General features: G+C 43.4%; 1 protein-coding gene across 1 annotated transcript in view; it reads right to left on the reverse strand.

Annotated features, from left to right (window-relative positions):
* GLUD1 (glutamate dehydrogenase 1) overlaps positions 1 to 26,534 on the reverse strand; it is a 563,305-nt gene that overhangs the window by 193,998 nt on the left and 342,773 nt on the right. The window contains exon 8 of the mRNA XM_044056503.1: positions 25,133 to 25,270. Coding sequence (XP_043912438.1) covers positions 25,133 to 25,270 — 138 coding nt within the window. The remainder of the gene's footprint in view (positions 1 to 25,132; positions 25,271 to 26,534) is intronic.

The raw sequence follows: 26,534 nt of genomic DNA on the forward strand, positions 1-26,534 counted from the left end.
TGTGGAAGTGGAACCGGTAACCTTGTTCTATGGTTTGTAAAATCCACTTGTCTTTTGTTATGTAGTTCCAGTTCTTTGAAAATAAGGTTAACTTTCCGCCTAGAGGAGCTGCTATTTGTTCCCTGGTAGGTGGACTTAGGGTTAAGTCACTGTGGTTGTGTTGATGTAGTGGCAGTGGTTGTGTCTGTGCCTCTGTTGTTACCTTGCCACTGTCGTCCTCTGTAGGCACCTCCTCTGGTTTGGTTTCTGCCTCTGGAGCGTCTATTCCTGCCCCTTTGAGATCTTGTGGAGTCAGGAAAGGACCAATTTTTGGCAGGCCAGTTCCTGCTAAACCTTGGGGGTTGAACCTGCAAGAAATCTTTAACCGTTTGAACAGATTTTGCCTTTTCTTCCATTTTCTTCATAACCTGCTGGGCAGGTGTACCAAACAAACTTGTCTTATCCATAGGAGCATCTAGCAACTTAGCTTTAACATGATCCGGTAAAGCTTGTTCCTTTAGCCATGCATGCCTTCTTATCACTGTGCCAGTCATGGCTGATCTAAATGAAGCCTCCAGTGCATCATAGCCACATTTTAAGGAATGGTTGCTAACCTGTTGTATGTTATTTACCATTTCTAATACATATTTCTTATCAAGAGATTCATCAGTGGTTAGCTTTTTAGTTAACTGATCAAGCATAAACTCTTGGTATTGTATCATGTGAAACTGACAGTTTAAAGCTCTAGCTGAGAGAGTAGCTGAAGTGTAAACCTTTTTACCCCATCTGTCTAATGACCTTGCTTCCCTTTCAGAAGGAACAGGGTTTTTAGCTATGGTTGCGGCTACTGCCTTGGGACCCTGAGATATAGTTTCGGGGTCTGCAAGTGGGGCCTTGTAAAGGTGGTGATGAGTATCTGGCACCCTGTAAAATCTGTCTGGTTTGGCAGGGGCTGGGGGTAAAGAATCTGGAGCGGAGCAGACATCATTGAAAGCATCATCCACCACAGAGAGAACTTTTAGTTATGTACTCACCATAACTTCAGATGTTTGGGATCCATCTCGCCTACATTCTGAATGATGGGTTCGGAGCCGATCCCTCGGCTCCGACTCGGCACGCTTATGCCAAAGAGCGAAGTCTCTTATTGGCTGAGCTTACTATATCCCAGGATGCACCACCAACAGTCCCCCAGATCTAGTTTGTCCGCATACATGCACACATGCATACCCTGCTTATATAACATCGTCAGATGAAACAAGATAAAAACAGTGGAGCTCAAAACCGTTCTATCTCTTCTGATCTGCAAGGCAGGGGGAAGGAGGGTGGGTATCAGGAATGTAGGCGAGATGGATCCCAAACATCTGAAGTTATGGTGAGTACATAACTAAAAGATGTTATGTGATCCTATCTCGCCTACATTCTGAATGATGGGACAGCGTCCCTAGCACCTGAATCCTGGGTGGCTCACTGGAAAACACTCCTGAGTACCGTGGAACCAAATGAAGCTCGTCCTTTAGATGCCACATCCAATTTGTAGTGGGAAATGAAAGTGTGCGGGTTGGACCAAGTAGCCGCAGCACAAATTTGCGAAATAGCAAGCTTGGAATGAAAAGCTATAGAAGTAGCCATAGCTCTGGTAGAATGAGCTTTGATAGATGATGCGAGTTGCTTATTTGAAGAAGAATAGGCCTGAGTTATGCAATCTCTGATCCATTTTGAGATTGTAGCTTTTGTGATGGTTTGGCCCAATTTATTATCTGAGAAGGACACAAACAACTGGTCTGACTTACGAAGTTGCTGGGTCCTGTCTAAATAGAATCGTAATTGCCTGTGAACATCCAATTTATGGAGAGTATATTCTGCCTCATTAGAGAATTTTGGAAAGAAAACTGGTAGTTCTAGGGATTGTTGAAGACAGAAACTAGAGCAGACCTTTGGGACAAAGGATGGATTAGGCCTAAGAGATACTCTATCTTTGTGGAAAATCAGATATGGTGTTTTAATAGACAGGGCTTGAAGCTCTGAGACTCTTCTTGCTGAAGTAATAGCCACTAAGAAAGCCGTTTTCCATGACAGATATTTTAATTGCATGTAGCAGCCGGTTCAAAAGGGGAGATGTTAATGCGCGAAGCACTAAATCAAGATCCCACGGAGGTGCAGGATGAAAAACTGGTGGTCTTAACAGACTCGCACCTTTAATGAATGTTTTGCATAGCCTGCTGCTCATCAAAGGAGGATCCGTAGATTCATGGAATTTAGAAATAGCAGCTAGTTGAACTTTAATAGTTGAGACAGAAGATCCCTGATTAAATAGGGATGTTAAGAATTTCAAAACTTCTGGGACAGGAGCAGTGATAGGGTCTAAGCCCTTGAGTTGAGCCCAGATAGCAAACCTCTTCCACTTACTGAGGTACAATTTGTTAGTGGTGGGTTTATGGGCGAAGACAAAATGTGAACAACTTCGGGTCTAGTGTGTGGCTTCTGACTAAGGTCGGAAGTGGAGGAGCCAAGCTGTCAATTTCAGAGATTGAAGAGACTGATGCCAATGTCCCGACTGATGGATTAGCAAATCCGGGATCAGGTCTAAGGTCCACGGATCGTCCACTGCATGCTTTTTCAGGTAAGGAAACCATATCTGACGAGGCCAGTATGGGGCAATCAGAATCATTGAAGACCTTAGCTGGGAAGCTTTCTGACTGACTTTGGGAAGGAGCGGGATTGGAGGAAAAGCATAAAGCAACCCTGTTGGCCTGGGTTGAGCTAGAGGATCCATGGGCGGTACTTCCTGATGTGGAATCAAAGAGAAGAATCTTTGCCACTTGGTGTTCGGTGGAGCCGCAAATAGATCGCAGCACGGCGTCCCCATCTTTTGAAAACCTGGGCTGCTACTGTGCGGTTTAGAGACCATTCGTGAGGAGAGAGAATTGTCCTGCTTAATTTGTCCGCCAATACATTTGACTTTCCGGGATGTCGGTCGCCAGCCAGAAACGGTTGGTAGCTACAGCCCATTCCCACACTCTCATGCCCTCTCTGCAGAGGCGCTACGATCTGGTCCCTCCTTGTTTGTTCAGATACCAAACCACCGACATGTTGTCTGTGTGGATGGCGATGATACCCTGAGGAAGGAACTTGTGTAAGGCTTGTAGGGATCGAAGTACAGCCCTCATCTCCAACACGTTGATGTGGAGAAGAGCTTCGTCCGGAAGCCAGGAGCCCTGAACTAGCCTGCCCAGACAATGCCCCCCCCACCCTATCTGGGAGGCATCTGTCGTCAGGGTAACCGCTGGAGGGGGGAGAACAAAGGGTTTGCCCTGATCTAGGTTGGATGTCTGAAGCCACCAGCGCAGGTCCCTTTTGCATATTTCCGTAATCATGATGAGATGATTGAGTGGGAGATCTTGAAAGGTCCATTGAGTTGATAAGAGCCACTGAAGAATCCTCATGTGTAACCTTGCTAGAGGAACTAAAAGTACCGTGGCAGACATTGAGCCTAGAACCTGTAGGACCATCCTGGCTGGGGCTTTGGATCTCGAGATCAGAGCTTGCACTTGGCCCTGTAAGGTTCGGATCCTTTCGGCAGGAAGAAAGACACGCATCAATCTTGAGTCTATCTCTGCTCCTATAAACTTTATGCGCTGAGAGGGCAGCAAGACAGACTTTGACCAATTGAATGTAATCCCCAGGAAACACCCAGGAGATGGTGGCTTTGAGGTTGTCCATAAGTAGATGCCTGGTGGTGGCAGTCAGGAGCCAGTCGTCGAGATAGGGAAACACTTGGAATCCAAGGCTCCTTAGGTGAGCCGTCACTACTGCCAAACACTTGGTGAACACCCTGGGGGCTGTGGTGAGGCCAAAGGGCAGAGCACAAAATTGGTAATGACTGGCTCCCAGGCTGAAGCGCAGATACCTTCTGGACGCCTGATGTATCGGTATGTGATAATAGGCGTCCTTGAGGTCTATGGAGCACATCCAAACATCCTTCTCCAACAACGGGAGAATGGATTGCAACGTGACCATTCGGAATTTGGATTTCGTAACGGATAGGTTCAGTCTGCTGAGATCCAATATTGGTCTCAGGTCCCCTGTCTTTTTTGGCACTAAAAAGAACCTGGAGTAATTTCCTAATCCGATTTGGTCTGTGGGGACCGGTTGGATGACTCCTTTTTGTAGCAGCTTTGAAGCTTCTGCGGCTACTATTTCCCTTTGACTGGGTGGTGGGTCCGGGATTTTCTTGGACGGAGGGGGTGAGTATTTGAATGGGATGATGTAACCTCCGGCAATTATCCGAAGCACCCATTTGTCCTGAGTGATTGACTCCCAGGCTTTTAGGTGCTTGGCAAAACGACACCCGACTGGCTCCGGAGCAGCACAGCCGGGCAATCCCTCATGTCGTGTGGGAGGCTGAAGAGCCACGAAAGGACTCGCGGTCTCCAGAATTGCGGGGCCCTCTGCCGCCTCTGGGACGGCGTCTCCTGAAAAATTTCCCGCCCTCTGCCTCTGGACGGGAATCTTCCTGCTGTTGGGAGAAAAACTTACGAGATTCCCGGTACCACATTTTCTCTCCTCCTTAGGCCATGGGGTATTGCCGAAAGGGAGTGGAATAACGGGCCCCTACGGCAGTTAACGTTTTCCCTCTTGCTCACAGCGGTAAGGGTGTCTTTCACCTTGGGTCCAAACAATGAGGACCCATCAAAGGAGCGTCGGCGAAGGAAGACTTGAAGGCCTCCATAAACTGACACAAGCGGAGCCAGGCCTGTCTCGTAGAGCCACGCCTGTGCCTGCCGCTCTACCCGCCCCTTCGGCCGCATAAGATATGAGCCTCATGGACGAGTTAGCAATTGGCGTCAGGATAGCCAACTGAGAGCTAGCAGATTGGGCTAGCTGCTCAGGTAGGTTACCCGAGAGGAGTCTGACAACTCCTTGACCAGATCCCTCTGAAGCCTAGTAAAATGTGCCAAATAATTCAGAGACCTTAAGGTAAAGGCCGCTGAAGTCAGGGTGCGCTTCCACCTATCCATACTCCTAGACTCCTTATTAGGAGGATGGATGGACGTTGAAGCCTCTGCCACGTCCTGCTGTGTAGCAGATGCCACCACCATGGCATCTACAGCCACGCCCTTGGTAAGGAACTCCTTCTCGGGGAGCAGATAAGAATTTGTTTGGACGAGAAGGGACTGGTTCCACAGTATCCGGGTGTTCCCACGCCCTTGACAAACTAAATCCAGAAGCTCGTCGAGGGCGGAGACACCCAGGAGGCGGAGGGCTGAGCCCCAAAGGCCCAGAGGAGCACTGATTGGCCCGCAGAGGGGTGTTTGGACATCTAGCCGCCGCGTTGTTTAAGGATTACCAAGATGCCTGCAAAGGAGACATCATCCGAGGACGACTTAGGGACCCCTCTGCATCATCCATATCCGTGTCCGATGTGATAGACTCGGGGAGTCCACGTGCTTCCTCTTGCACGATCTCTTCCTTGGGGTTCCTCTGGAGAGGACTCCGAAAAACCCTCAGGAAGGGGAACCCCACTGGGGGTAACCTCAGGCCTCGGGCTCCACTGGCCATAGACAGGGGACTACCAAGGATCCAGTCTCCACGCCCAGGAAGGTGCTGGTAAAACCGGAGAGATGGCGAAGAGGATTTGGCCAAGGCACTCCTCATGGCCCTGAAAGCCGGACCTCCAGAATCCTGGGAGCGTCCAGTCTCCGGGCCATGATAGTAGACGGAAGTCCCGCAGCGAAGCACCGAGAGGGAGGCTCGGAACCGAGAGCATCGGTCCCGAAACATCACCCTCGGGTCCAGCCGAAGAAGTCCAGCCAAACTCGGACCCGAGGGCCGGGTTGGAGTAAGGGTCGGAGCCGACCCTGAGATCTCCACCGGCTCCAAGAGCACCTGCTCGACGGAGCCAAGCAGTCGGAGGAGGAATAGCAATGGGATGGGTCATGGCCATCGGCTCGAAGCCAACTGGGTCGGAGCCGAAACAATTTTTGGAAGACTGGGGACTGGAAAAGTCTTTGGAGCACCCTGTCTATATCAGAATCCGACATTCTCAAGACCGAGAGGAAACAGAGCGGGTTCGAGAAGACCTCTCCCTCGGCCCCAATGGACTAGGGGACCGGCTCGAGGCGACTCGATGAGAATCGGTGCCGAGGAAACACACACACCAGATTCCATCGGTGCCGAGGTAGACTTCGGCGCCGAGGAGGAAGTGTCTGAGCGGGCGACCCTTGTCGGCTCCGAGAGCAGTGGAGCCGGCGAAGGTGACCCGCCTCTCGATGCCCCAGCCATCGGCTCCGAAGTCCGAGGAGTCGATACTGGAGGCATCGAGGCAGACCGTTCGACCTCGGCTCCGAAGTCTTTGGAGCCGAAGGAGAGGCCTGCCTAGGTCTCTTGGCAGTCGGATCCGACGGACTGGTCGGAGCCGAAGCCCTTTTCTTTTTGGCAGGAGTAGGAGCGGAAGACAAGGCTTCTTCAAAAGAGGGTTTAATCAACCCTTTAAGAATTAATTTATTTTTCCTCTCCTGGAGGACCCTAGAGGAAAAAGCGTGACACACGCTGCATGACTCCTGCAAGTGCTTTGCCCCTAAACAGTAAACACAAAGTAGATGGTCATCAGTAACAGACATCTTGAAAGCACATTTAGTACATTTTTTAAAGCCCGAAGGCCTAGGGGCTTGAGACATAATGCTAACAATTCCTGACAGGAAATTTAATCACTGTAGAATCGGTAAGACAAAAAGCCGAAGGCTTACAGACACTGTGTAAAACACAACCTTAAGTGAAAAACCGGGAACTTGAACACTAAAAGTTCAGTCAGAGAGTTTGACCAAAAAGGCCCTGGATTAAAGTGGGCGCCAAAACAAACTCTACACACTCACACACAATAAATTTCAGTCTCAATCGAACACAATATCAATAGCAATCGCAATAGCAATAGCAATAGCAATAGCAATAGCCGTTAAAACGGCTTTTGTTTTGAAATTTAAGCACAAAAACTGAATGAAAAAGTAGTTAATAAAGCTACTCAGCCCAGCCAGCTCGAGACCACGTCCTTGCAGTTAAGCGGCAAACGAGATCTGGGGGACTGTTGGTGGTGCATCCTGGGATATAGTAAGCTCAGCCAATAAGAGACTTCGCTCTTTGGCATAAGCGTGCCGAGTCGGAGCCGAGGGATCGGCTCCGAACCCATCATTCAGAATGTAGGCGAGATAGGATCACATAACATCAGGAGGTATAGCTAAGGGCCTGTGCTGTGGAAGGTGCAGAAAGGTCCTAAGTCTTTTCCTGGAGTCTGAAAAATCCTGTTGCTGCCATTGGAATTGCTCTCGCATGGCATGTAAGGTTTCCCCAAAGGAGAATTCTTCTGGTGGGGAAGCAGCTGGAATGGATTCTTCAGCATCAGAATCTTCAAAATTGGAGAAAGGAGCCTCTGGCTGGTCAGTTATGTCTGATTCATCAGCAGAATCATCAGAGGAAACTGGCTCAGGGGGCTCTGCCCTAGGTCTCTTCTCAGGGGGCTGAGAGGCCCTGTCTGGGTGAGATTGAGATCCTCTAATTAATGAAATTAAATCTTCTGCCAAAGTAAGCATTTGAGAACTAGAAGAGGGCCTGGTTGTGGGGGGTTTAACAGGCACTGTTTTAGTAGTCTTGGCTGCTTTAGCCCTGGCGAAGGCCTTAATGGACATGGCTGCTGGAGGCCTAGCAGCACCACGTGCTGGGGTAGAGACATCCAAGGGGATGGTGTCTGATAAGTCAGTGGTAACCACCGTAGTGGGTAAAGTTTCTGAGGCCGATTCCAGAATGGTAGCAGGGGCCTCAGTTGTAGAGATAGATTCAGCTGTACTTTGATCAGTTTTCTCGGTTTCGGCCGACGAGACACTCGATTTGCTTAACCATGGTTTCGGCGAAACCGCGGACCCATGAATGTCGGTCTTTATCTTTGCGTTTTTTGGTAGATTGGGTAGTCGGAGGATCCGATGGCATAATATACGCAAAATCAGAACCGAAAAACTGTTCTGCAAACTCCGACCGACGCCTAAGCGTTCGTCGGTTGAAGGAAGCACAGGCCGAACAGGCTGCTACGTCGTGGGCTGGGCCTAAACAAGGCAGACAATAAGAGTGGAAATCTTTATGAGGTATTTGTTTCCCACAGGTTAAACAATTATTAACTTTTTCTGACATCGGCTGAGGCAAGAAAGAGTCCCCAACGGGTACTTAGCTTTAGAAGTCTTGAAGTAGTATTCGGTGAAGTAATCTCTGGATCCGACCGACCGGCACTTGCGAACAGCTTCTGCTTGGCGCCACGGCAAGAAAGACTGAGGAAAATGGCGTCGGCTGATGCCTTTATACCCGAAGACCAACAGAGATGACGTCGGGTGAAGTGCGACATCAGCCGAAGCCGGACCCGGACTTTGGAATCCGGCCGACTGAAGGGCTGCCTGACGACAGGACAACCCAGTTGTTATGACTGCAGATGCATCCATGAAGGACATCCCACTGTTGCCTGGTTCAAAATGTAATTACCAAAATTTATAGTTTGAGAGTCCTTCTGTAGCTTTAGAAGAACTCTGGTTACAGAAGAAAGGGCGGAAAGTAAAGGGAAACATCTTGGATCATGGGAATGAAAAAGGATCAATCTTCCAGGCCTTCGTGCAAGGAATCCTGAAGCAGAATTTCTTTTACTGTCTGTTGTGAATGGAGGCAAACAACAGACAAGTTCCCCACAGCTGGATATATTCTTGTGGGCGGGGGGTCTGTCCTAGCCCTGATCTTACTCAGCTTGTCTGCTACAAATTTCTGCTCTGACAGGATACAAGTAGCTGGAGGGACAGACTGTGCTGATTTCCTAGTTCCCAGGCTACCACAAGGAGAGTGCAAATGGATTAGGATCTGGTTTCCACCTGTATGGTTTATGAACCACATCACTGTGGTGTTGTCTGTGATTACTAGTAAAAGACATGGAATCCAAAGATGGTTTAGAGATCTGACAGCATTTAATTGCATCTTTGCTTGCTTGACATTTGCCCATTTCAAATTGTCCTTATTGCATGGACAGTGGATTTTCAAATCCTTGGATAGAGTCTCCAAAGCAAAATCTGAGGCAGATGCAGTTACAGATTGAATAGGGTCTGGAAAGAAAAAAGAAAGACCCAGGTTGACAGACAAAGGATTCACCCACCACATTATCTCCTTTTTCCAAACCCCAGTACTGGGATCCGAAAGAATAGGGGTTGTTGGTGTTGGGTCCAAACTGATTTGATGAACCATTCAAGTGAATTCTGGCAAAGGGAATCATTACAATTGTTGAAAACATGAAACCTAGAATCCTGAGATAAAGTAGTTGACTGGATGGAAAAATGTCCTGTGAGATGGAATTAAACAGGTTTTCTCCATGTTCACTCGAAATTCTAGACTGAGAAAAAGATTCTTGACATCTCCTGAAAATGTTTGCAAAAATAATTTAATTGTCTAAGTGTAGAAAGATGCAAATGCCCCATAATCTGCAATGAGTTATTACAGATGCTATGTACTTTGTAAAAACTCTTGGAGCTGTTGACAACTCAAAGGAGAAGGCAGAAAGACTGCAAATGTAAACCGGACATATAAAATAAAAAAGGTGAAATTTTTGAGAATTGGAATGCAAAGATAACCATTTTATTAATCTGGAGTTACTATAAAACTGGAAGGAGATGCAGCAGAGACTGCAGACGCAGTTTTTTGAATTTTGGAATTTTTTATGTAACTGCTTAGAAATGTCGAAGGCCGGTCTCCATGTTCTCTTTCTTTCGCACCAGAAATATATTTTATTTAATCTGGAGGAACAAGCTCTCTCATTCCTTTGAGACAGCATTTTATCCAAAAAAGGCGAAAACAAGGGGGTTTGGGTGGATGGGTCAAGAGGGATCCCTTGGAATCCCACTGATAATTGTAGCCCTTTTGAATGATTCTCAGAACCCACATATATGAAGTTACCTGTTGCCACAGGAAAAATTTAAGACCTAGATTTTAAGAAGTCTTTACCTGGCTTCAATGGTGGGGAGGGAGAAATGCAAGATGGATCATATAAATAAATCTGGTTTTTAGACTGTCCTCAGTTTTAGAAGGACCTACCTTTCTTTTATGAACCTCCCTGCAATTGTTTTCTGAAAGACTGTTGTCATTTGCTTTACTGTAATTGTGTATTTGTTTTCTATGAAAGGATTATGAAATAAAATGAATGTTTCAATTAAATTTAAGTAACAGGGGGTTAAAAAAGATCTCGGTAACTCCTTCAATTAGCCGCCTTGTTTCATCAAATTTTCTGGAGCTCAAGAAGTGGAAGAGAAACTATACCTCTTTATCCATGGAAGCATTCATGAGCTCAGCTTTTACATCCTCTGGTAAACTCTGAAAATGCAGCTAGCAAATCATCTCATTGCTAACCCAATGGCAGCTACTCTAGAAGCAGCAACAGCAGTGTCATAAGAACATTTTAGTGAGTGCTTAGTTAATGGAGAAAGAAAAAAAATAAAGCATTCAGCGATGTCTTAATATTTAAAGAAGGGAATTCAGCAATTAACATTCTCATATTGTCAAAGGAAGCCAGTAGAAACTCAGACATGTGAGCCTGGCAATTTGCTATTCTTAAGGCCAAGTATAAAACATCTTCCCAAATCTATCAATCAAAAGCTTTCTCAGCCTTGTCAACAGATGAAATACGTTAGCTGCCTGAAGGTGTGTTGCAGAAGGTGGTTTTGCAGAAGGTGGCTTTGTAGGAGAAACTACTGCAGGACCTAAACAATGTTTTTAAAAATGTGTGGGTCTGGGGAACCTTATGCAATTGATTAGATTTTTCTGGGGACAGATGACTGACTTAGGCAAGCTGCTGCTTGCAAGGAAAGCATACTCAGGCTAGCAAAATAGGAGACACAGCCGGAGGTTGAGTGGAAATCCACCTGTAGCAAATCATATCTGACTGCAAGCAGGGGTACAGAAAATAGGCAAGAGAAAGCAGAATTTATTGGAGAATTAGCTGTAAATATACCCCTAAAAACATGCTCCCATTTAACTCAAAATTTCCCATAAAACCTCCAGCATTTGCTATCTACCCAAGGAAAAAAATGCTTTAGTCTCCTTGGAATATGCAAATACTTGTGCAAACACTCCCAAGAAAAAAAATTCTAAACCTTTTGGACCACTCTGACCACTGGAGAGGCAGTCAAACCTTCCCTTGGCTGTCTCTAAAGTGGAACAGTTTGTAAAGTCTCAGGAAGGCTGTTGCTGCCCTCCTGACCAAGGACCATGAAATCACTGGTTGCTTTTTGAAGCTCTGCCACTAACACCATGACCATGTTGCTTTCATCTGAGAAGTTGATCATGTGGCTACTGACCATGCAGAACTCATTTTTGATGTGAGCTCTTCTGCATCCTGAACAGGGAAGAAGAGTACCAGTAAAATTCATGCCAACAGTTCTAAGGATTTTCCCCTCCTCATAATCCTCTAATTTGGCTTTCATTTGTGACCCCAAAAGATCACAGCCATTAAATGGGGTGTTAATAAAGGACATCTTAAAGTTCTCTTGAAAATTAGCAATGTGGAACCAGGCATGACAGTGTACTACTACACTGGTGCCTGTCACACTACCTGCACCATCAGCAGCATGTGTTAACCATATTTCAAGAAAGATCTCTATAGATAATTTTGGAGACCTACTCTGTGATCTCATTTCTCAGCTCAGTGTCTTTACCTTTTACATTTTGGACACCTTGTCCTGGACTGAACACTGAAATTGTATCATCTATGCTTACTAACCAAGAGTACGTAAAGTAACAGCTGTAGATCCATCTACCCTTTTTCCAAACCAAACCAATCCAACTCTTTGAGCTCCTTACTTTAAGGGGGGGGGGTAGGAAGTAATTTTGATGGCTGCTGCTACAACAGAGTCCACAGTATGGGTTCTGGACCAATATTTCTAGTGACTGGGGGGGGGGGACCAAAGTAGCCAGTTAGCTCTCGTAGACATCACAGCCACCACACATGGGGAGACAGTTAATCCAGAAAAGTGATAGGAATGACAGAAAGGCCTCTTGCAGCACCTTCTTCAAAACTGAATGGGTACACACAAGTGAATCCCCCCCTTCTTTTGCATATTTTGAAAGAATTCATTAAATTTGGGGTTGTCCGGGTCTGCTGAATCCACATCTGACTCAGAAGAGTTCAGACAGGAATCAATATATTCTTCAATTTCCTCTTGGCCTGCCTCCTGTAGGAAGGACTCTGAGGAAAGACCCTGAAGACTCAGGTTCAAGATTCACTGCAATGGTATTACATGAGGCCCTGGCATCGCTTGTTTCAGTGATGGGAAGCTTTTACATCTATACATGCAAATATTTCATGCACTGACAATGCCTTTTTATACTGCCAATATACCAAAAAAGTTAATTATACAACAACCCCCCCATTAATATTACAAAACGTGCACGCTGATTGGTCAGCGTGCACGTTGTAAATCAGACTTACACTAATGGAAAAAGGTCCGGTCACCCGGACTTTTTCCATTAGTACAAGTCTTTTTTTACAGCAACAGAGAACGCAAGATCTCCGTTGCTTTTTAGACACAGTCTCGCTATGTTAAAGGAGTTTAACATAACGACACAGCGTTAAAAAAAGTAACTGAGATCTTCCTTTCTCCGTTGCTTTTTTAAAGCTGTCTCACTATGTTAAACTCCTTTAACATAGCGAGACACTTTGTAAAAAGCAACGGAGATCTTGCTTTCTCCGTTGCTTCCACCCACAGCTCTGATGTACTGCATAAGCATACTCGTGCGCAGTACATCAGAACTGCCGCAGAATACCAGACAGCTGCGGAAGGGCAGCAAGGAGGCATTATACAATGCCATTATTTAATAAGTATTTTTTTTCTTAAATTATGTCATTGTATAACAGCAATAACCCACTTCTGGGTGTGGGTAATGCTGGATTTACCCTCGGTTGTCTTTGGCTACTCAGGCTTCGCCCTTGTGACCAAACAACACCAACTGTGGGTAAATCCAGCATTACCCACACTCAGGCATGGGTTGTTGCTGTTGTATTCACCAGAACGTTCCACCTGTGCTGTCAATTTTCATGCTTCAACTGTTGGGCTTGTATCCAATCCTCATTTCCGACTCGGCCGTAACTTTAGCTTGTGACCACCAAAAAGCTCTTGAGCTCCTCCATCACCAATAATGCACCAACCCCTAACATACATCAGATCGTGTTTGTGGTTTGACAAAGTAGCAAGTACTAGTATAAAATTCCTAACAGAAGAAGCCATATCTGGAGTTAAACATGAAGGAAGTGGTGTCCTTATAAACGGTTGTTCTTCCAGAAATCAGTTGTGAAAAAGGTTGGGGGTTGCTGGATGGGGAGGAAGAATGAAAATGAACAACACAGATGGGGCATTATGGTGAGTACATGACAAAATCAGATAAAGAAGTTAATTTTCTTTCTATCCTCAACTGTTGGGACAGTCTCTCCAGCTACTTAAATTCCCAGGTGGACTCTATGGAAGGATATTCCTGAGCACAGTAGAGCCAAAGGCTGCTCTTCCCCGAGACTAGATCTAGCTTGTAATGAGCAATAAAGGTATGAGGAGTGGCCCAAGTTGCAACGGCACATACTGTATGTTGTGCATGGAAGCTGTAGATAGGAACACTGAAGAAGTTGCCATGGACCTAGCTGAATGAGCTCAGAGGTTTTGATGAGGTTAAACCCAATTTGTTGTAGTTAAATGATATGCAATTCATCAATCTAGCTACAGTCACCTTTGCAACCGATTTCCCAATTTAGAATCTAAGAACACAAATAATTGATCTGTCTTTCTAATATCTTTTGTTCTATGTAGGTAAAAATGTAATTGCCTGGACGTTCAGTAAATGTAACACCATATTCACCTCTGTTTGCAAATTTAGGAAAGAAGACTGGCAAAATTAATGGGACTGGTTAATATTGGATTCTGACACCACCTTAGAAGGAAAGGAGCATTGGCATGTGATGTTACCCTATCCTTATGAAAACTCAAGTAAGGGAGGTTTAAAGGATACAGCTTGAAGTTCCAAAATTTCCCAAGCAGAGGTAATGGCCACTAGAAAGACAGTTTTCCAGGTAAGGAATTTAAGATCACATTTAGCTGCTGGCTTAAATGGAAAATGAATTAAGAGCTGCAGACCAAATTTAAATCACATGGTGGAGTAGGATCTATACGGAGGTCTCAACAGGAGTGCATCTCAAAAGTCTTTACAAAGCTTAGATGAAGCAAAGGAAAAAACTTTCAAATTCAACATGAAAATTAGAGATTGTTGCTAATTGAATGCTGATTATGAACTAGCTCCCTCATTAAAAAGTGTTGCCAAAACCTCAGGAACATTCTGTATTGGAGCTAATAAGGGGTCGATGTATTTCTGCTGTGCCCAAAAAACAAACTTTTTCCATTTATTTCTGCAAATGTTTCTTGTAGAAGCCTTGGGGGAATATAAAAGTATGTGACGGACTGGGAAAGACAGCATCAGTTGTCTGGCTATTAAGGGAATTGGAGAAACCACACTGTTAGCTTGAGGTTTGAACTATACAGATGAATCATGCCTGTTGGGTGAGACAATAGGTCTGGAATAAGATCCAGAATCCAAGGTGGGTAAAGCAGATGAAGCCAAAGAAAGGGGAACCAAATCAGTAGAGGCCAGTAAGGTGCAATGAGGATGACTGCTATTCAATCAGGTAGCTTTCTGTAGAAATTTGGGAATGAGGGGGTTAGGCATAGAGAAGACCAAGGGACCAATCATGAAAGTAGTGTCCCTTGGTGATTCTCCCACTGGAAGGATCATGGCAAAGAAGTTGCTGCACTTGTTGTTCAGGGGAGATGCAAAAAGATCTTAGCAAGGTTGGCCCCACTGACAGACAATTATATCTGTCACTTTCCTATTGAGAGACCACTCGTGATGAAATAGAATGGACCTGCTCAGTTTGTCTGCTATCACATTGGACTTCCCGGAATGTGCACTGCTATCAGAAAGCAGTTGGAAGAAATTGCCTGTTGCCACACTGAGGGCTTATTGACACAGGGGGTAAGACCTGGTTACCTCTTGCTTGTTGATGTGCCAAACCACTGAGGTGTTATCTGTCTGGATCTCAACTGTCCCGATAGGAGTGCGTCTTGGAATGCTTGCAATGCCAAGAGCACTGCTCTCATTTCCAGGACACTGATATGTTGGCGTCTTCGAGGGATAAAGCGCCTTGGACTGTTTGCCCGAGGAAGTTCCCCCCACCTGCCCAATCTGGGAAGCGTCCGTGGTCATTATAGCCTTGGACTGAGGGAGGATGAAAGGACGCCCCTGTAAAACCTGATCTGATTGAAACCACCAGAGGTATCTCTTGCATGCCTGAGTGAGAAAGAATTGACCACTGTGTTGCTAGCATCCACAGAAGAATTTTCATATGAAATCTTACTAAAGGAACTAAAATTATGGCCACTGACATTGACCTCAAAGTTTGTAGAATCAACAGGGAGAAAATTTTGGTACTGCAACTTTTTCCAACCTGGAATATGATAGTTTGCGCTCTTGAGAGAGAAAAGAGAAGCTGTCACTGATGCCATGTTGAACACTACTCCTATGAATTCCATTGTTCGAGTCTGTTGCAACAGAGACATCTTGTAATTTATGGTTATTCCAAGATAAAAAGTCTGGACTACCTAATCTCTTTCTCTTATTAACAGATGCTTGGTCAAGCCGGTAATGAGCCAGTCATCTAAGTATGGAAACACTCGAATCCCTGCAGTCTCAGTGAGCTGCTACCACTGTCATGCACTTGATGAACACCCTAGGGGCTCTGGTGAGGCCAAAGGGCAGTGCTCCGAACTGATGACTGGCGCCCAGCCAGAAGCGTAAATACCTTCTGGACTGTCTGTTCATTTTTGAGTGATAGTATGCATCCTGAAGTCTATCAAGCACATCCAGTCATCCTTGCTCTAAAAAGGGCAGAATGGATTGAACCATGGCCACCTGAAACTGTATGTCGAACTGACTATTTCAAGTCACTGAGATTCAAAACTGGTCTCCAGTCCCCTGTTTTCTTTGGGACTAAAAAGAATCTGGAGTAAGTTCTGGATTCTGTCTGGTCTGGTTTGGTGGGATCTCTTGGGTGACTTGCTTCTAGCAGCTTTAGTATTTCTAGTGCTGCTTTCCTCTGACTGGATGAAACATTGGGAAATTAGCATACAGATGGAGGTGGGAAGGAAATGGGAATTATACAACCTCTGGAAATAATCCTTTGCACCCAAGTATCTTGTTATGTCTAGCCAGGCTCTTTGGCGCAGATAGTCAAATCCAGATTGCCTTTAGAGGAGGACAATCAGGCCTCCTTTCAGGAGCACCGATAAGGTCCAGAGATTTGGATAGACCCTTGGTTCTGTGGGTCTCCTCTGCAGCGTGGATGTAGTCATCCATTTGAGTCCTCCCCTGAAAGAACTATGTCCCCTTGGATACTGGAAAGGACCCTCGGACTTTCCAAACTACATTTTTTGACCACCCCATTGATTCCTAGAAAAGGATCTTTGAGAGGTCAAAGAAACATATGCCCACTGCAGAAAGGGTCTTTTTCACACCTAGAGAGTGTGTCCTTCACTTTTAGGCCAAACAACGAACTGCTGTCAAAAGGTGAACTGACGAATGAAGACTTGAATGACTCTACAAAATCACAAAAGTGTACCCAAGCATGCCTCCTGATGTCTAAACCCCCCACCCATGAGGCACCTTCAGCTACATGCGAGATGAGCCTCATGCATGAATTTGAAACAGATTAAAGTGTAGCCAACTGTGAAGCCAAAAAAGACTGAGCCTCAGCAGTAGAGATCCCTGAAAGGGATTTTGAAAGTTCTTTGATCAAGTCCCTTTGTAGTCTCGTAAAGTGTGCCAAATAATTCGGTGACCTAAGAACAAATGTCTCTGAACCATACACATGCTTCCCAAATCTGTCCAACGTCCTAGACTCCATGTTAGCGGGATGGGTAGAGAAACTCTGCTCAGCAATTTCCTTCTTGGTGGCCGCCACCGTGACCATAGCATCTATGGGCACCCACTTACTCCAGAATTCACTACCTATAGGTGGAGCCAGAATCTGATCTGGCCTCTTAGGGATTGGCTCAACTGAGTCAGGCTCAAACACCTGCCTAGAGATTAAGGAAATGAGCTCAAATCAGCAGGCGGAGTAACCCAGGAAGTAGATGGGCCAGTTCCAAAGGTTTCCAGGAATACTGACTCCTCTAAGGAAGGATTATCGAAGGACGAACCACTTTCCTGTTTAAGGATCTCAAGAATGTCTCCAAATGAGACATCTTCAGGAGGTGATTGAGGGGACCCCTCCCCTTCATCGAAATTGTTACCTCAGTGACAGACTTCTGAGGGGAGTCCAAGTACCTCCTCTTGCACTTCCTCTTCCAAGGTGGGATGCTCCTTTGAAGTATCGGAAGAAAGAGATGGTGAAACTTTGCTGGGTGGTCTGGAGACTTTGGGCTGGTTGTCCTTGTAGTGTAGAATGATCTGGCCCAAGATGCAGAGACATTTGGAATCCAGAAGGAATATCTGAGGGTGTAGGATCCGGCCACTCTGTTGGAGCAGAGAAAACCCTATTTACCACCTGAAATGCAGAATGCTCCAGGGAGAAGGAAGACAAAGGAGCAGATCGGCTCCCTCTGTCCTGAAGGCAATCTGCCCGAGGCAGAATTCAAACAGAGCTGTCCAGTGCCAAAGCTCTGAGGGTTAGACACTGCTCTGAAATCTTCACAGTCAACGTCAGCACCTTGGATCCTACAGGGTTGCTATGGCTCCAAGAGTCATCAAACTCAGAGGACATGTGAGATAGTACACTCAGGGATATCTTCAGATACGAAGATAAAACCATCTTCGGATCTGAACTAGACTGGCCCGGAAGACTCAGATCCAGGAGCAATGAAACAATGGGTTGGATCACAGATGGAGTTACTAGTGGAGTGACAGGACAGACTTCCTGACCTACAGGGGTAGGAGCCGGGATAACTCCCATCTGAATCTGTGAAATGAGAAATCTCATCATCCTGTCCACACCGGCTTCAGCTAGACTTCTGGAAGACAAAGGAAGGAGAGGAAGCCAAGGATGGGGACTTGGAATATTGGAGCTCCAAAAATGGAGAGGGAACTCTGGACGGTATTGAGTCTACACTGTGAGAACCTAGTCCTAGGTAAAGGTGCCAGATCCAAGGTGCTCGGAGCCGAAGAGGAAGTTGTCAGATCTGGCATCGAAACTGTTGAGAAAGTCTTCGTATCTGACTTCTGCTTTTTCTTGGGAGGCTCAAAATGAGTTGAAGATCCTGACTGTAAGAGATTTCAAGACAGTCTCCTTAGATTCAGATTTGGAGGGTTGAGCTCCAGTAATAGTCTCAGAAAAGGATGTTGGAAGCAACCTTTTCAGTACAAGTCTATTTTTACGGTCAGCAATAGCTCATGGATTAAAAACGTTTGGCATATGCTGCATTCAACCTTTAGGCGAGTTTGGCCTAAACAGTATACACATAGGGAATGCGCAGCTGATAAAGGCAACTTGTGCCTACACTTTTCACATTTTTTGAACCCTGAAGGGCCTTTTTTGATATTCTGACCACAAGGAAAAATTTATGCAGAAGAGAAAACTAGTTTTTTTTTTTTTTTTTTTTTTTTTTTTTAATATGAAAGAGAGAAATACCAACAACGGTATTAAGATTACAGAAAAATGTGTACATTATATAAAAGGGAATAAATATTAACTATGGTAAAGAGGATTACAGCTTGTGCAGAAGAAAAAGGGAGGAAACACCCATATGTATATGATTTAAGTAAATTTAAAGAAACTTTTCTTTTGAAACAATAACTCAAGAGCTGAAAGGCGACCATATGTTATTTGCACAGCGGCAAACGAGATCTGAGGTATGTTAAAGGTTGGTGCATTATGGTAAGGGAGGAGCTTGAGAGCTTTTAGGTGGCCGTTAGCTAAAGCAACAGCCGAGCAGAATCCGAACCCAACAGTTGAAAGAATGAAGACTGACATCAAATTAATAATTACCTAAGTGCCCAAAATATTCACATCCATAGGTGCTTATGGTATATTTCTGCTGTAATCTTTCCAATTTACTCATGCTAGTTTTCTTACAAGGCTTCCATATTTATTATTCCATACTCTACTTTGGAAGTGATGTAACTAACAAAACACTGGTTTCATCATTTCTGATATCCTAGAATTTATAATTTTTATGCATCCTAAAGCTTTATAACCATCATTAACCAATCAATCAATATGATCAGAAACTCAAAGCTGGGTCGACTGATATACCTACGTCCTTAAATTAAGTTTCAAACACTGTGTGCTGTATTAAATATTATCCCCTCAGTCTATGTCTCCCAAATTTTATATGCTTAGTTTTTGATGTCTTTATCAGCAAATTATTCTCCTGTACCAAATGGCCAATTTAGTCAATCTCTGTTGCAGACATACCCTGTGTATAACAGATGCAATCAGTTTACCCATTTTCAGGTTATCGGCATAGAGAATACACAGCTCCTCAGATGAAAAGGAAAGATCTGAAATACAGAACTTAAGTATGGGTCTAGGAAAAAGCCCGGTGGAACACACTGACTAACCTAGAATTTCATCTGTTCAGTTGCTGTACTATACTTGCCATGTCCTATTTGCAAGCCATGCAGCTATACATCTTATCAAGACTGCATTAATACCTAGCTGGTCTAATTAATTGATCAGTGCTTTGTGCATGACCCAGTCAAAGGCTAAAGTTAATTCTATATAAATTACATCAGAACACTTTTTCATTTAGAGCAACACATTAAAGACCATCATGTTATAGGCAGTTATAGATCCATTTTCAACATATGTATGATGATATATGGTTTCAAGTTCAAACCTTTCCAGTTCTGACAATGCATTGATACAAAACAACCTTCTCCATTATTTCTCCACAATAAGAAAGTACATTTATGCATTTGTCCTATTCCACCTTCCCTTAAAAATGGGTTTAACCAGTACATCTCCAATCTTGAGGAATCTCCCCATGCTTAAATGACCTAGTGAATAACAGATAAATGTCGCAGCAAAGTTCATACTGAAATGTTCTCGGGTCATTATTAACTAATTCAGCGTCGTCTTCCCTGTGTTTTTTTGGGTCGAATTTGAATTTAATTTAATTTCAGTATCTGAAGTTACTTGGATAGCACAATTTATTTCCCCTTTTTTCTGGAGCCCGCTGTTTTGTGTAAAAATGTATAAATACGTCTATATTCTGTTGTGTTCGAGAAAAATAGAAACTACACAGTTAACCGATTTGTATGTTGTTACTCCTACCACATCTTGTGTCATCGACAAAATGGCTTCCTAGTAAGCTCGGTATCTTTATATAAATTTCCTTCAAATTTTTCTAGATCTTGTCTCACGTTATATTTAATCTGTCTGTCCAGTTTGTTTATCTCAGTTTTCAAAGTTATAGTGTAACCTCATTTCCATTTCTTTTTTTTTTATGGAAATATATCATCTGAACTTGTGTGCCAGGATCCTGATATTACCTTTTTTTGTTGTATTCAAACCATTCCCCTCTCAAAACTTCATTCCTTCTGTGGTCTTTCCACTGCATGCATCACTAATTGCTTTTAGCATAATGACCGTTTTGTTTCCCTATAGTTTGTTATTAATCTTCTGGGAACTGGTTTATATATTTAGTTTGACAAAATTATCTAGCAGTATTTTAAATTTTTAGAACCCCATGACACAGAGGAGACTTGCATCAAAGCTAGTAAAGCAATGTGATGCACTAGAGCTTCTTCATGACCAAGTAACCATCAGAAAGATTCAGTACCATACATTAGCGAGCTATAAAACTCACTTTATGACAAAAGAATGCACCAACGCTTATCTACAGGAACTAGAATCACTCAATATTAAACCCAACACCATTTTCATAGAGGATCTAAACCATCCAACTATTGACTGGGAAATCTACATCACCACTACTGCACAGGCACAGAGATTCTTGGATATCGTCAATAGAAATGCCTTGAAACAAATCAGAGTACCCACTAGAGAGAAGACCATCTTGGATCTTGTCCTTACTAATATGGAAGCACCTTGTACCACCCCTTGCATATCTTCAACACTTGTTAAGTCTGACCATAAAGCAGTCTCATTCGAAATAAAACTGAAACCAGAGATCTCTGCCACCCAAGGTGCCTTCAAAAGATAAACTACCTCCTGCTAAAGTGATACATTAGCAAGCTTCAAACCCCTCCAAATTCAGTTAACTTCAGTGAATAAGCAGAAATGTACACGACCATACTATACCAGCATGTAAACAGCTGCATAGACACAGTAGGAACAAGTGCAGGGCAAACGCCCCATAAATTCCCATGGTGGAACCATAATATCAGCAAATTTTATTATAAAAGAAGAATTCTGACCAAAAAGTAAGAAAAGTAATTCCCATAATGTTAGAGCCCTTGTCACTGAAACTCAGGAGCTTAAATAAAATCCACAGAAGCAAAGTTTGAGCTAAAATGGCTACCAAAGCCAGATAATCACAAGGCACATTTTACTTATGTTCGTAATCTCAAAAGCAAGACACTACAATGCACTGAGCTGATTGTAAATGACGTTACCTACACTGAGGCTGATGACATAGGGAACCTACTGACTGATAAATTTAGTTCTAACTTTACCCCTCTGTTCTGCCCCCCTCAGTCTGTCCTTCAAGATATACTTGAAATTGGTTCACACCTCCAGCTATCACATAAGACCATGTCTTACAAAAAAAAAAAAAAAAAAAAAAAAAAAAAAAAAAAAAATCAAAAGCTAAAAATACTGCATCGACAGGTCCTAACAATATCCCTGGATGCATCTTAAATAGCATGATGCATGATTTAGTCACATCCCTAACACTACTCGATCTTGGCTTCCATAAAGCTTTTGAAGTGAAGGGAGAACTGTTACAGTCATTTCTCCTGCATAAGAGAGGACCTTCTGCAGACCCAAGTAATTAGAATCATAAGTCTGACCAGCCTAGTATGCAAAGGCATGGAAAGACTCATCCTGGAATCAATCAGGACAGGGGAACCTCGAAACAGTGGACTTCTCAGTTTGGAATTGTCAAGGGCAGGTCATGCTTACTCAACCTGGTGGATTTTTTTGAAAAGGTCAAAGCAATTGACGAAGACAAAACCATGCAAACAACATACCTCCACCAGGCCAAAGCGTCTGGACAATTCCCCACTCAGGCATAGTAGAAAAGCTAAATAAACTGGGAACAATCCCCTATGTCACCTGCTGGATTGCCAACTGGCTCACAGATATGATGTAGATAATCAAAACAGAGAAAGTCACCTCCTCAAAGAGACCAGTCACCACTGGAGTCCCCAAGGGTTCTGTGTTGGGACCTTTTCTATTTGGCATCTACTTTTCTGAAGTAAAAGCCAATACCAAAGGGCTCTAACCAACTAAGTTTGCAGATGATTGGGCTAGGAGCAGTCACTAAATCCCCAAATGACTTGGCCATCTTGTAGGGAGGTCCGTCTCAAATAACTGGTGCCAAAATCATGGACTGAAACTGAATGCTAAAAAATGCATTGCAGTATCCTTTGGGAAGTCACTTTTCCCAGGGAAATACCATAGTGACAGTATGCCCTTAAGAGCGGACAAAATTATTTGGGAATTTATGTGGACAATGGCCTAACTTATGACCAATATGTGCCTACTGTTGTTAGAAAATCCTTCTATACTGCACAGGTTATAAACAAGGGAATGTGTCTATATCTAGGGATGTCATTGTCCCCCTTTACTCAGCCCTCATTAGGCCCAGCATTAAATATAATGCCCCCTTTGCATGCATCTGTCCAGACACATGCAACAACTGAACACTCACAGTGAAATCTTACTAAAAGGATAGAAGTCCTAAATAGCATGTCCTAAATGGACTGAATCAAAGCCCTGTCAACTATACTCCGTATCCTACAGGCTGCTAACAGGTGACCTGTGTCTGGAATACAAGACATCCTCCAACCCATTACTGATGGATTTATTGTACATCAGCAAGTCAAATGTCAACAGAAATACTCTGTCTATGGATCTAAACCTTTTCTGCAAAAACAGAACGGTTTTAAGGGACAGGTATATCTCACAGAGGATACCACTGTTAGAGAACAGACTCCCAATTCCACGTAAAGTAAAGTTCATCCCTGTCTATATTCAAGTGCAACTTGGATCTATGGATGGGAAACAGAAAATTTACTCCAGGACTGCCCCATGTACTACTAATGGACAAAGGCAGCTCCTAAACGCTTCATCCCATGCATGGGTCCCCTCAAATTATCTACTGTATGATCCCAGTTATTCCCATTAGGGGTAAATATAGAATTATCGACCATGGGATGGGCAAGGCCAATCTATAACCAAATGGAATGGGTTATTTTGAGCATAAAAAAGAGAAACTGGCTAGGCTTAAAATGGCCTGCAATGGCAGCTAGCCTAGTACTTACCCATAAACCCATGATCAGTGCACATCAAGGTTGTTAAAATTTAACATCAAGTAACAATCACTTTCTTAGGAACACAGTTGTCCAATAAGTTTCATTCTGTGGTAGATTTGTTCACAATCTGCAGCAATTTTATGTTCCTGAGCATACGTCATAAATAATTTCCTTAGTAATGCTGTAGAATGATTATTATTCCAATCTGTTTCTGGTAAATTTAAATCCCCAGCTACCCTTATTTTATCCTGGAAAAGACAGCTGGAAGCCCTCTGCAAAGACACATTTGCAACACCCGAATCAAGCCCGACACCAATGCCACTGTCAGCACTTAAGGTCCTCCAAGGGAGACATGGCACTGACATTGACACCAGCACCAAAAAAACTCAACTTTAAGGGACTGATGCCAACGTGAACTGGCAGTAATACAGTTTTAATTACATCCACAGGTACCGAAAAACACTAGTGCTGTTGGCCTCAAGGGGTTAAAGCATGAACAAAACCCTGATCTGGACCTGGAGGAGTCAAAACAGATCAGTGCTTGGGGGAAGGAAGTGCTCAACCTGGAAAGATCCTCTTCAAAAAGAAGTAACCTTTCTTATAGAGTTCTCCAATCTCAGTGCTGTGGGGTGTTACTGACCACTTTGAGAGATTTTAGACATATCAAAGACCATAATTGTTTCCCGATCTTCCTGACATCAAAGTGTGGTAAGATGGGGAGAAGGAAATTCTTTAGAAGCAGAAGATTCTCTTACCATGGATCTCACTATCTTTAGTCCCTTTTTACTATCTAGGGTCTTGTCTTTCCTTTCTTTAGAAGCATGACACATGGTGCAGGGTTCACAGCTTCTAGCTGATGATTAATACCTCATTCTGAATCAGTTTCTTTCTGTAGTCTACTAAGACCACTTGTCAAAAGCTTCACAAATTTGTGCACAGTTTTGGTTATTAGCTTTACAATTTCACAATCCTGCTTGAAACAAGGAGCACCTAAACAAACCACACATTATTGAACCCTGCCTTCTCTGTAACAAAAGAAAGGAGCAAAAGACTAACAAAATACCCAAAAAGACAATAGCACAAAGCTAATAGTGTCCTGCGGCAGAACTAAGGGGAAAAAGACAAGCCGCGCACACAAAAAAGGCACTGCCAAAAAGCAACCCAAAAAGAAAGCTGAAGGCCATTTAACAATGAGATGCAAAAGCAAAGACTGGCAGCCAAGATCTGGAGATTATGGCAGTGCATGAGAAACTGTAGGAATGGGGGAGGAGGTGAAGTTTTGTAAAGTTCAATGTCAGTGCTTAGGCTAATGTGAGCTAAACCTTCAGTACTAGCAATAGAGAAGGATAAACCAGCCCAGGCCAGATCTGACAGAAACAATATACCACTGAGGCACTCAAAATGAACTTGTATGCTACAGTATATTTTGCAAAAAATATTATGTTAGTGTTGATTGCTTTAACATCTAGTAAATATAAACTGTAAAAGACGTGCAAGATGAAACAGAAATGTAATTTCTACTCATTTCACTTTTTTGTAATGCAATATGCCTGTGTCATCTGTTCTGAACACAATCAATACATAAATGAAATAAACAGATGGTACAATTAGTTACCTTAGCTTTGATTTTGTGTGCATTAGCCTTGGTTAACTGCTTCTCGCTGGCAGCAGGAATCAGGATGTCACACTCAGCCTCCAGGATGCTACCCTCATACGGCTCAGCTTTGGGAAAGCCAACAATTGTACCATGTTGCTATTAAAAACAGAAGGAGTCAGGTGGATGCACACAACACAGACATATACAGTCTAACACCTTTACTAACATCGCACATTTTGAACAATGTTATAGGAACACGTACAGTTACAGAAAAAAACATTGTTCATTAGCTTCATTCATTATACACATTTACAAGAATATCAATTCTTAAGGTTCAGTCAGTGATATCAGACTCAGTAAAGAGGATCTTAAAACAGCACGCAACTCGCATTACAAAACAAGGTGGAACACATATAGTACAATAAAATGAAAGTAGGGGAAAGTAAGAAAAAAAAAGCTCCTTTGATAACTTATATGACAACCACACATTCAACTGATAAATCTAGGCTGCACTTTCATTTTGTTTGCATGCTCATAATCTGGTTTAACATGCAAAGTGTCAACAAAATCAAGATAAACATCAATTTATCCCATTTTACTTGTAAAAACATAATATTCCCTAACATGACCTCTTCGCTTCTACTTGAATACTGTTGTCTGTTTTAAGTTAGCTTGGCAATAACAATGTTTTGGTTGGGCACAAACAATAACTTCTTCCTGCTGAAACCTTTTAACAGATTTTGCAACACAAAGCTCATACAATTGTACTGGCTAAATATACTTTGTACTCATTTTTTAATATGGTATGGTTATTGAAATTCAATTGGTCTATTTTCCTACAAACATTAAATATTTTGTATTTCTAAATGCTTAGGTATTTTGCTTAGTGCCTACCTCCATACTATTCTAATGGTTTAGCAATACCTCATTTTTAGTAGTGAAAATGGGACAGCTCCTGCTGAAACATTAAGAGTTTTGCTGGAGAGACTACAAAATCCACTATGTAAATTTATCTTCTAAAACTAAAAACTCACTTTTTACAGGTTCAAGAACTTTTAGCTATTTCTACTTGTACTATAGATTATAGCTATGTATTCACCATAAATATGCATGTGTTATCCATTTTAATTCTCAATGTATGGGTTATGGATCCAACTCTGCCGCAATCTACTGACTTCAGATCCAACTCTTGAGCTCCTCCCTCTACCCATAATGCCCTATTCCATCCCCAATACCTCAGATCAAGTTTGCTGCTAAAAAGTTCTAGCACCTAGGACAGCAAAACGAACTTGCTTAGGGCTGACGTTCAGTTGGGCGCCATTTTTAAATTAGCTTAACATAGCAGAAAGGAGTGCTCAGCTTTCCTAAGTGCGGTGTACATGTCATGCAAGTTTTGACCCTGTTTTATGTAGAATTGTAC

This window comes from Protopterus annectens, chromosome 14.part0 (assembly GCF_019279795.1).
Source record: "Protopterus annectens isolate FY-2018-M chromosome 14.part0, PAN1.0, whole genome shotgun sequence".
NCBI lineage: Eukaryota > Metazoa > Chordata > Ceratodontiformes > Protopteridae > Protopterus > Protopterus annectens.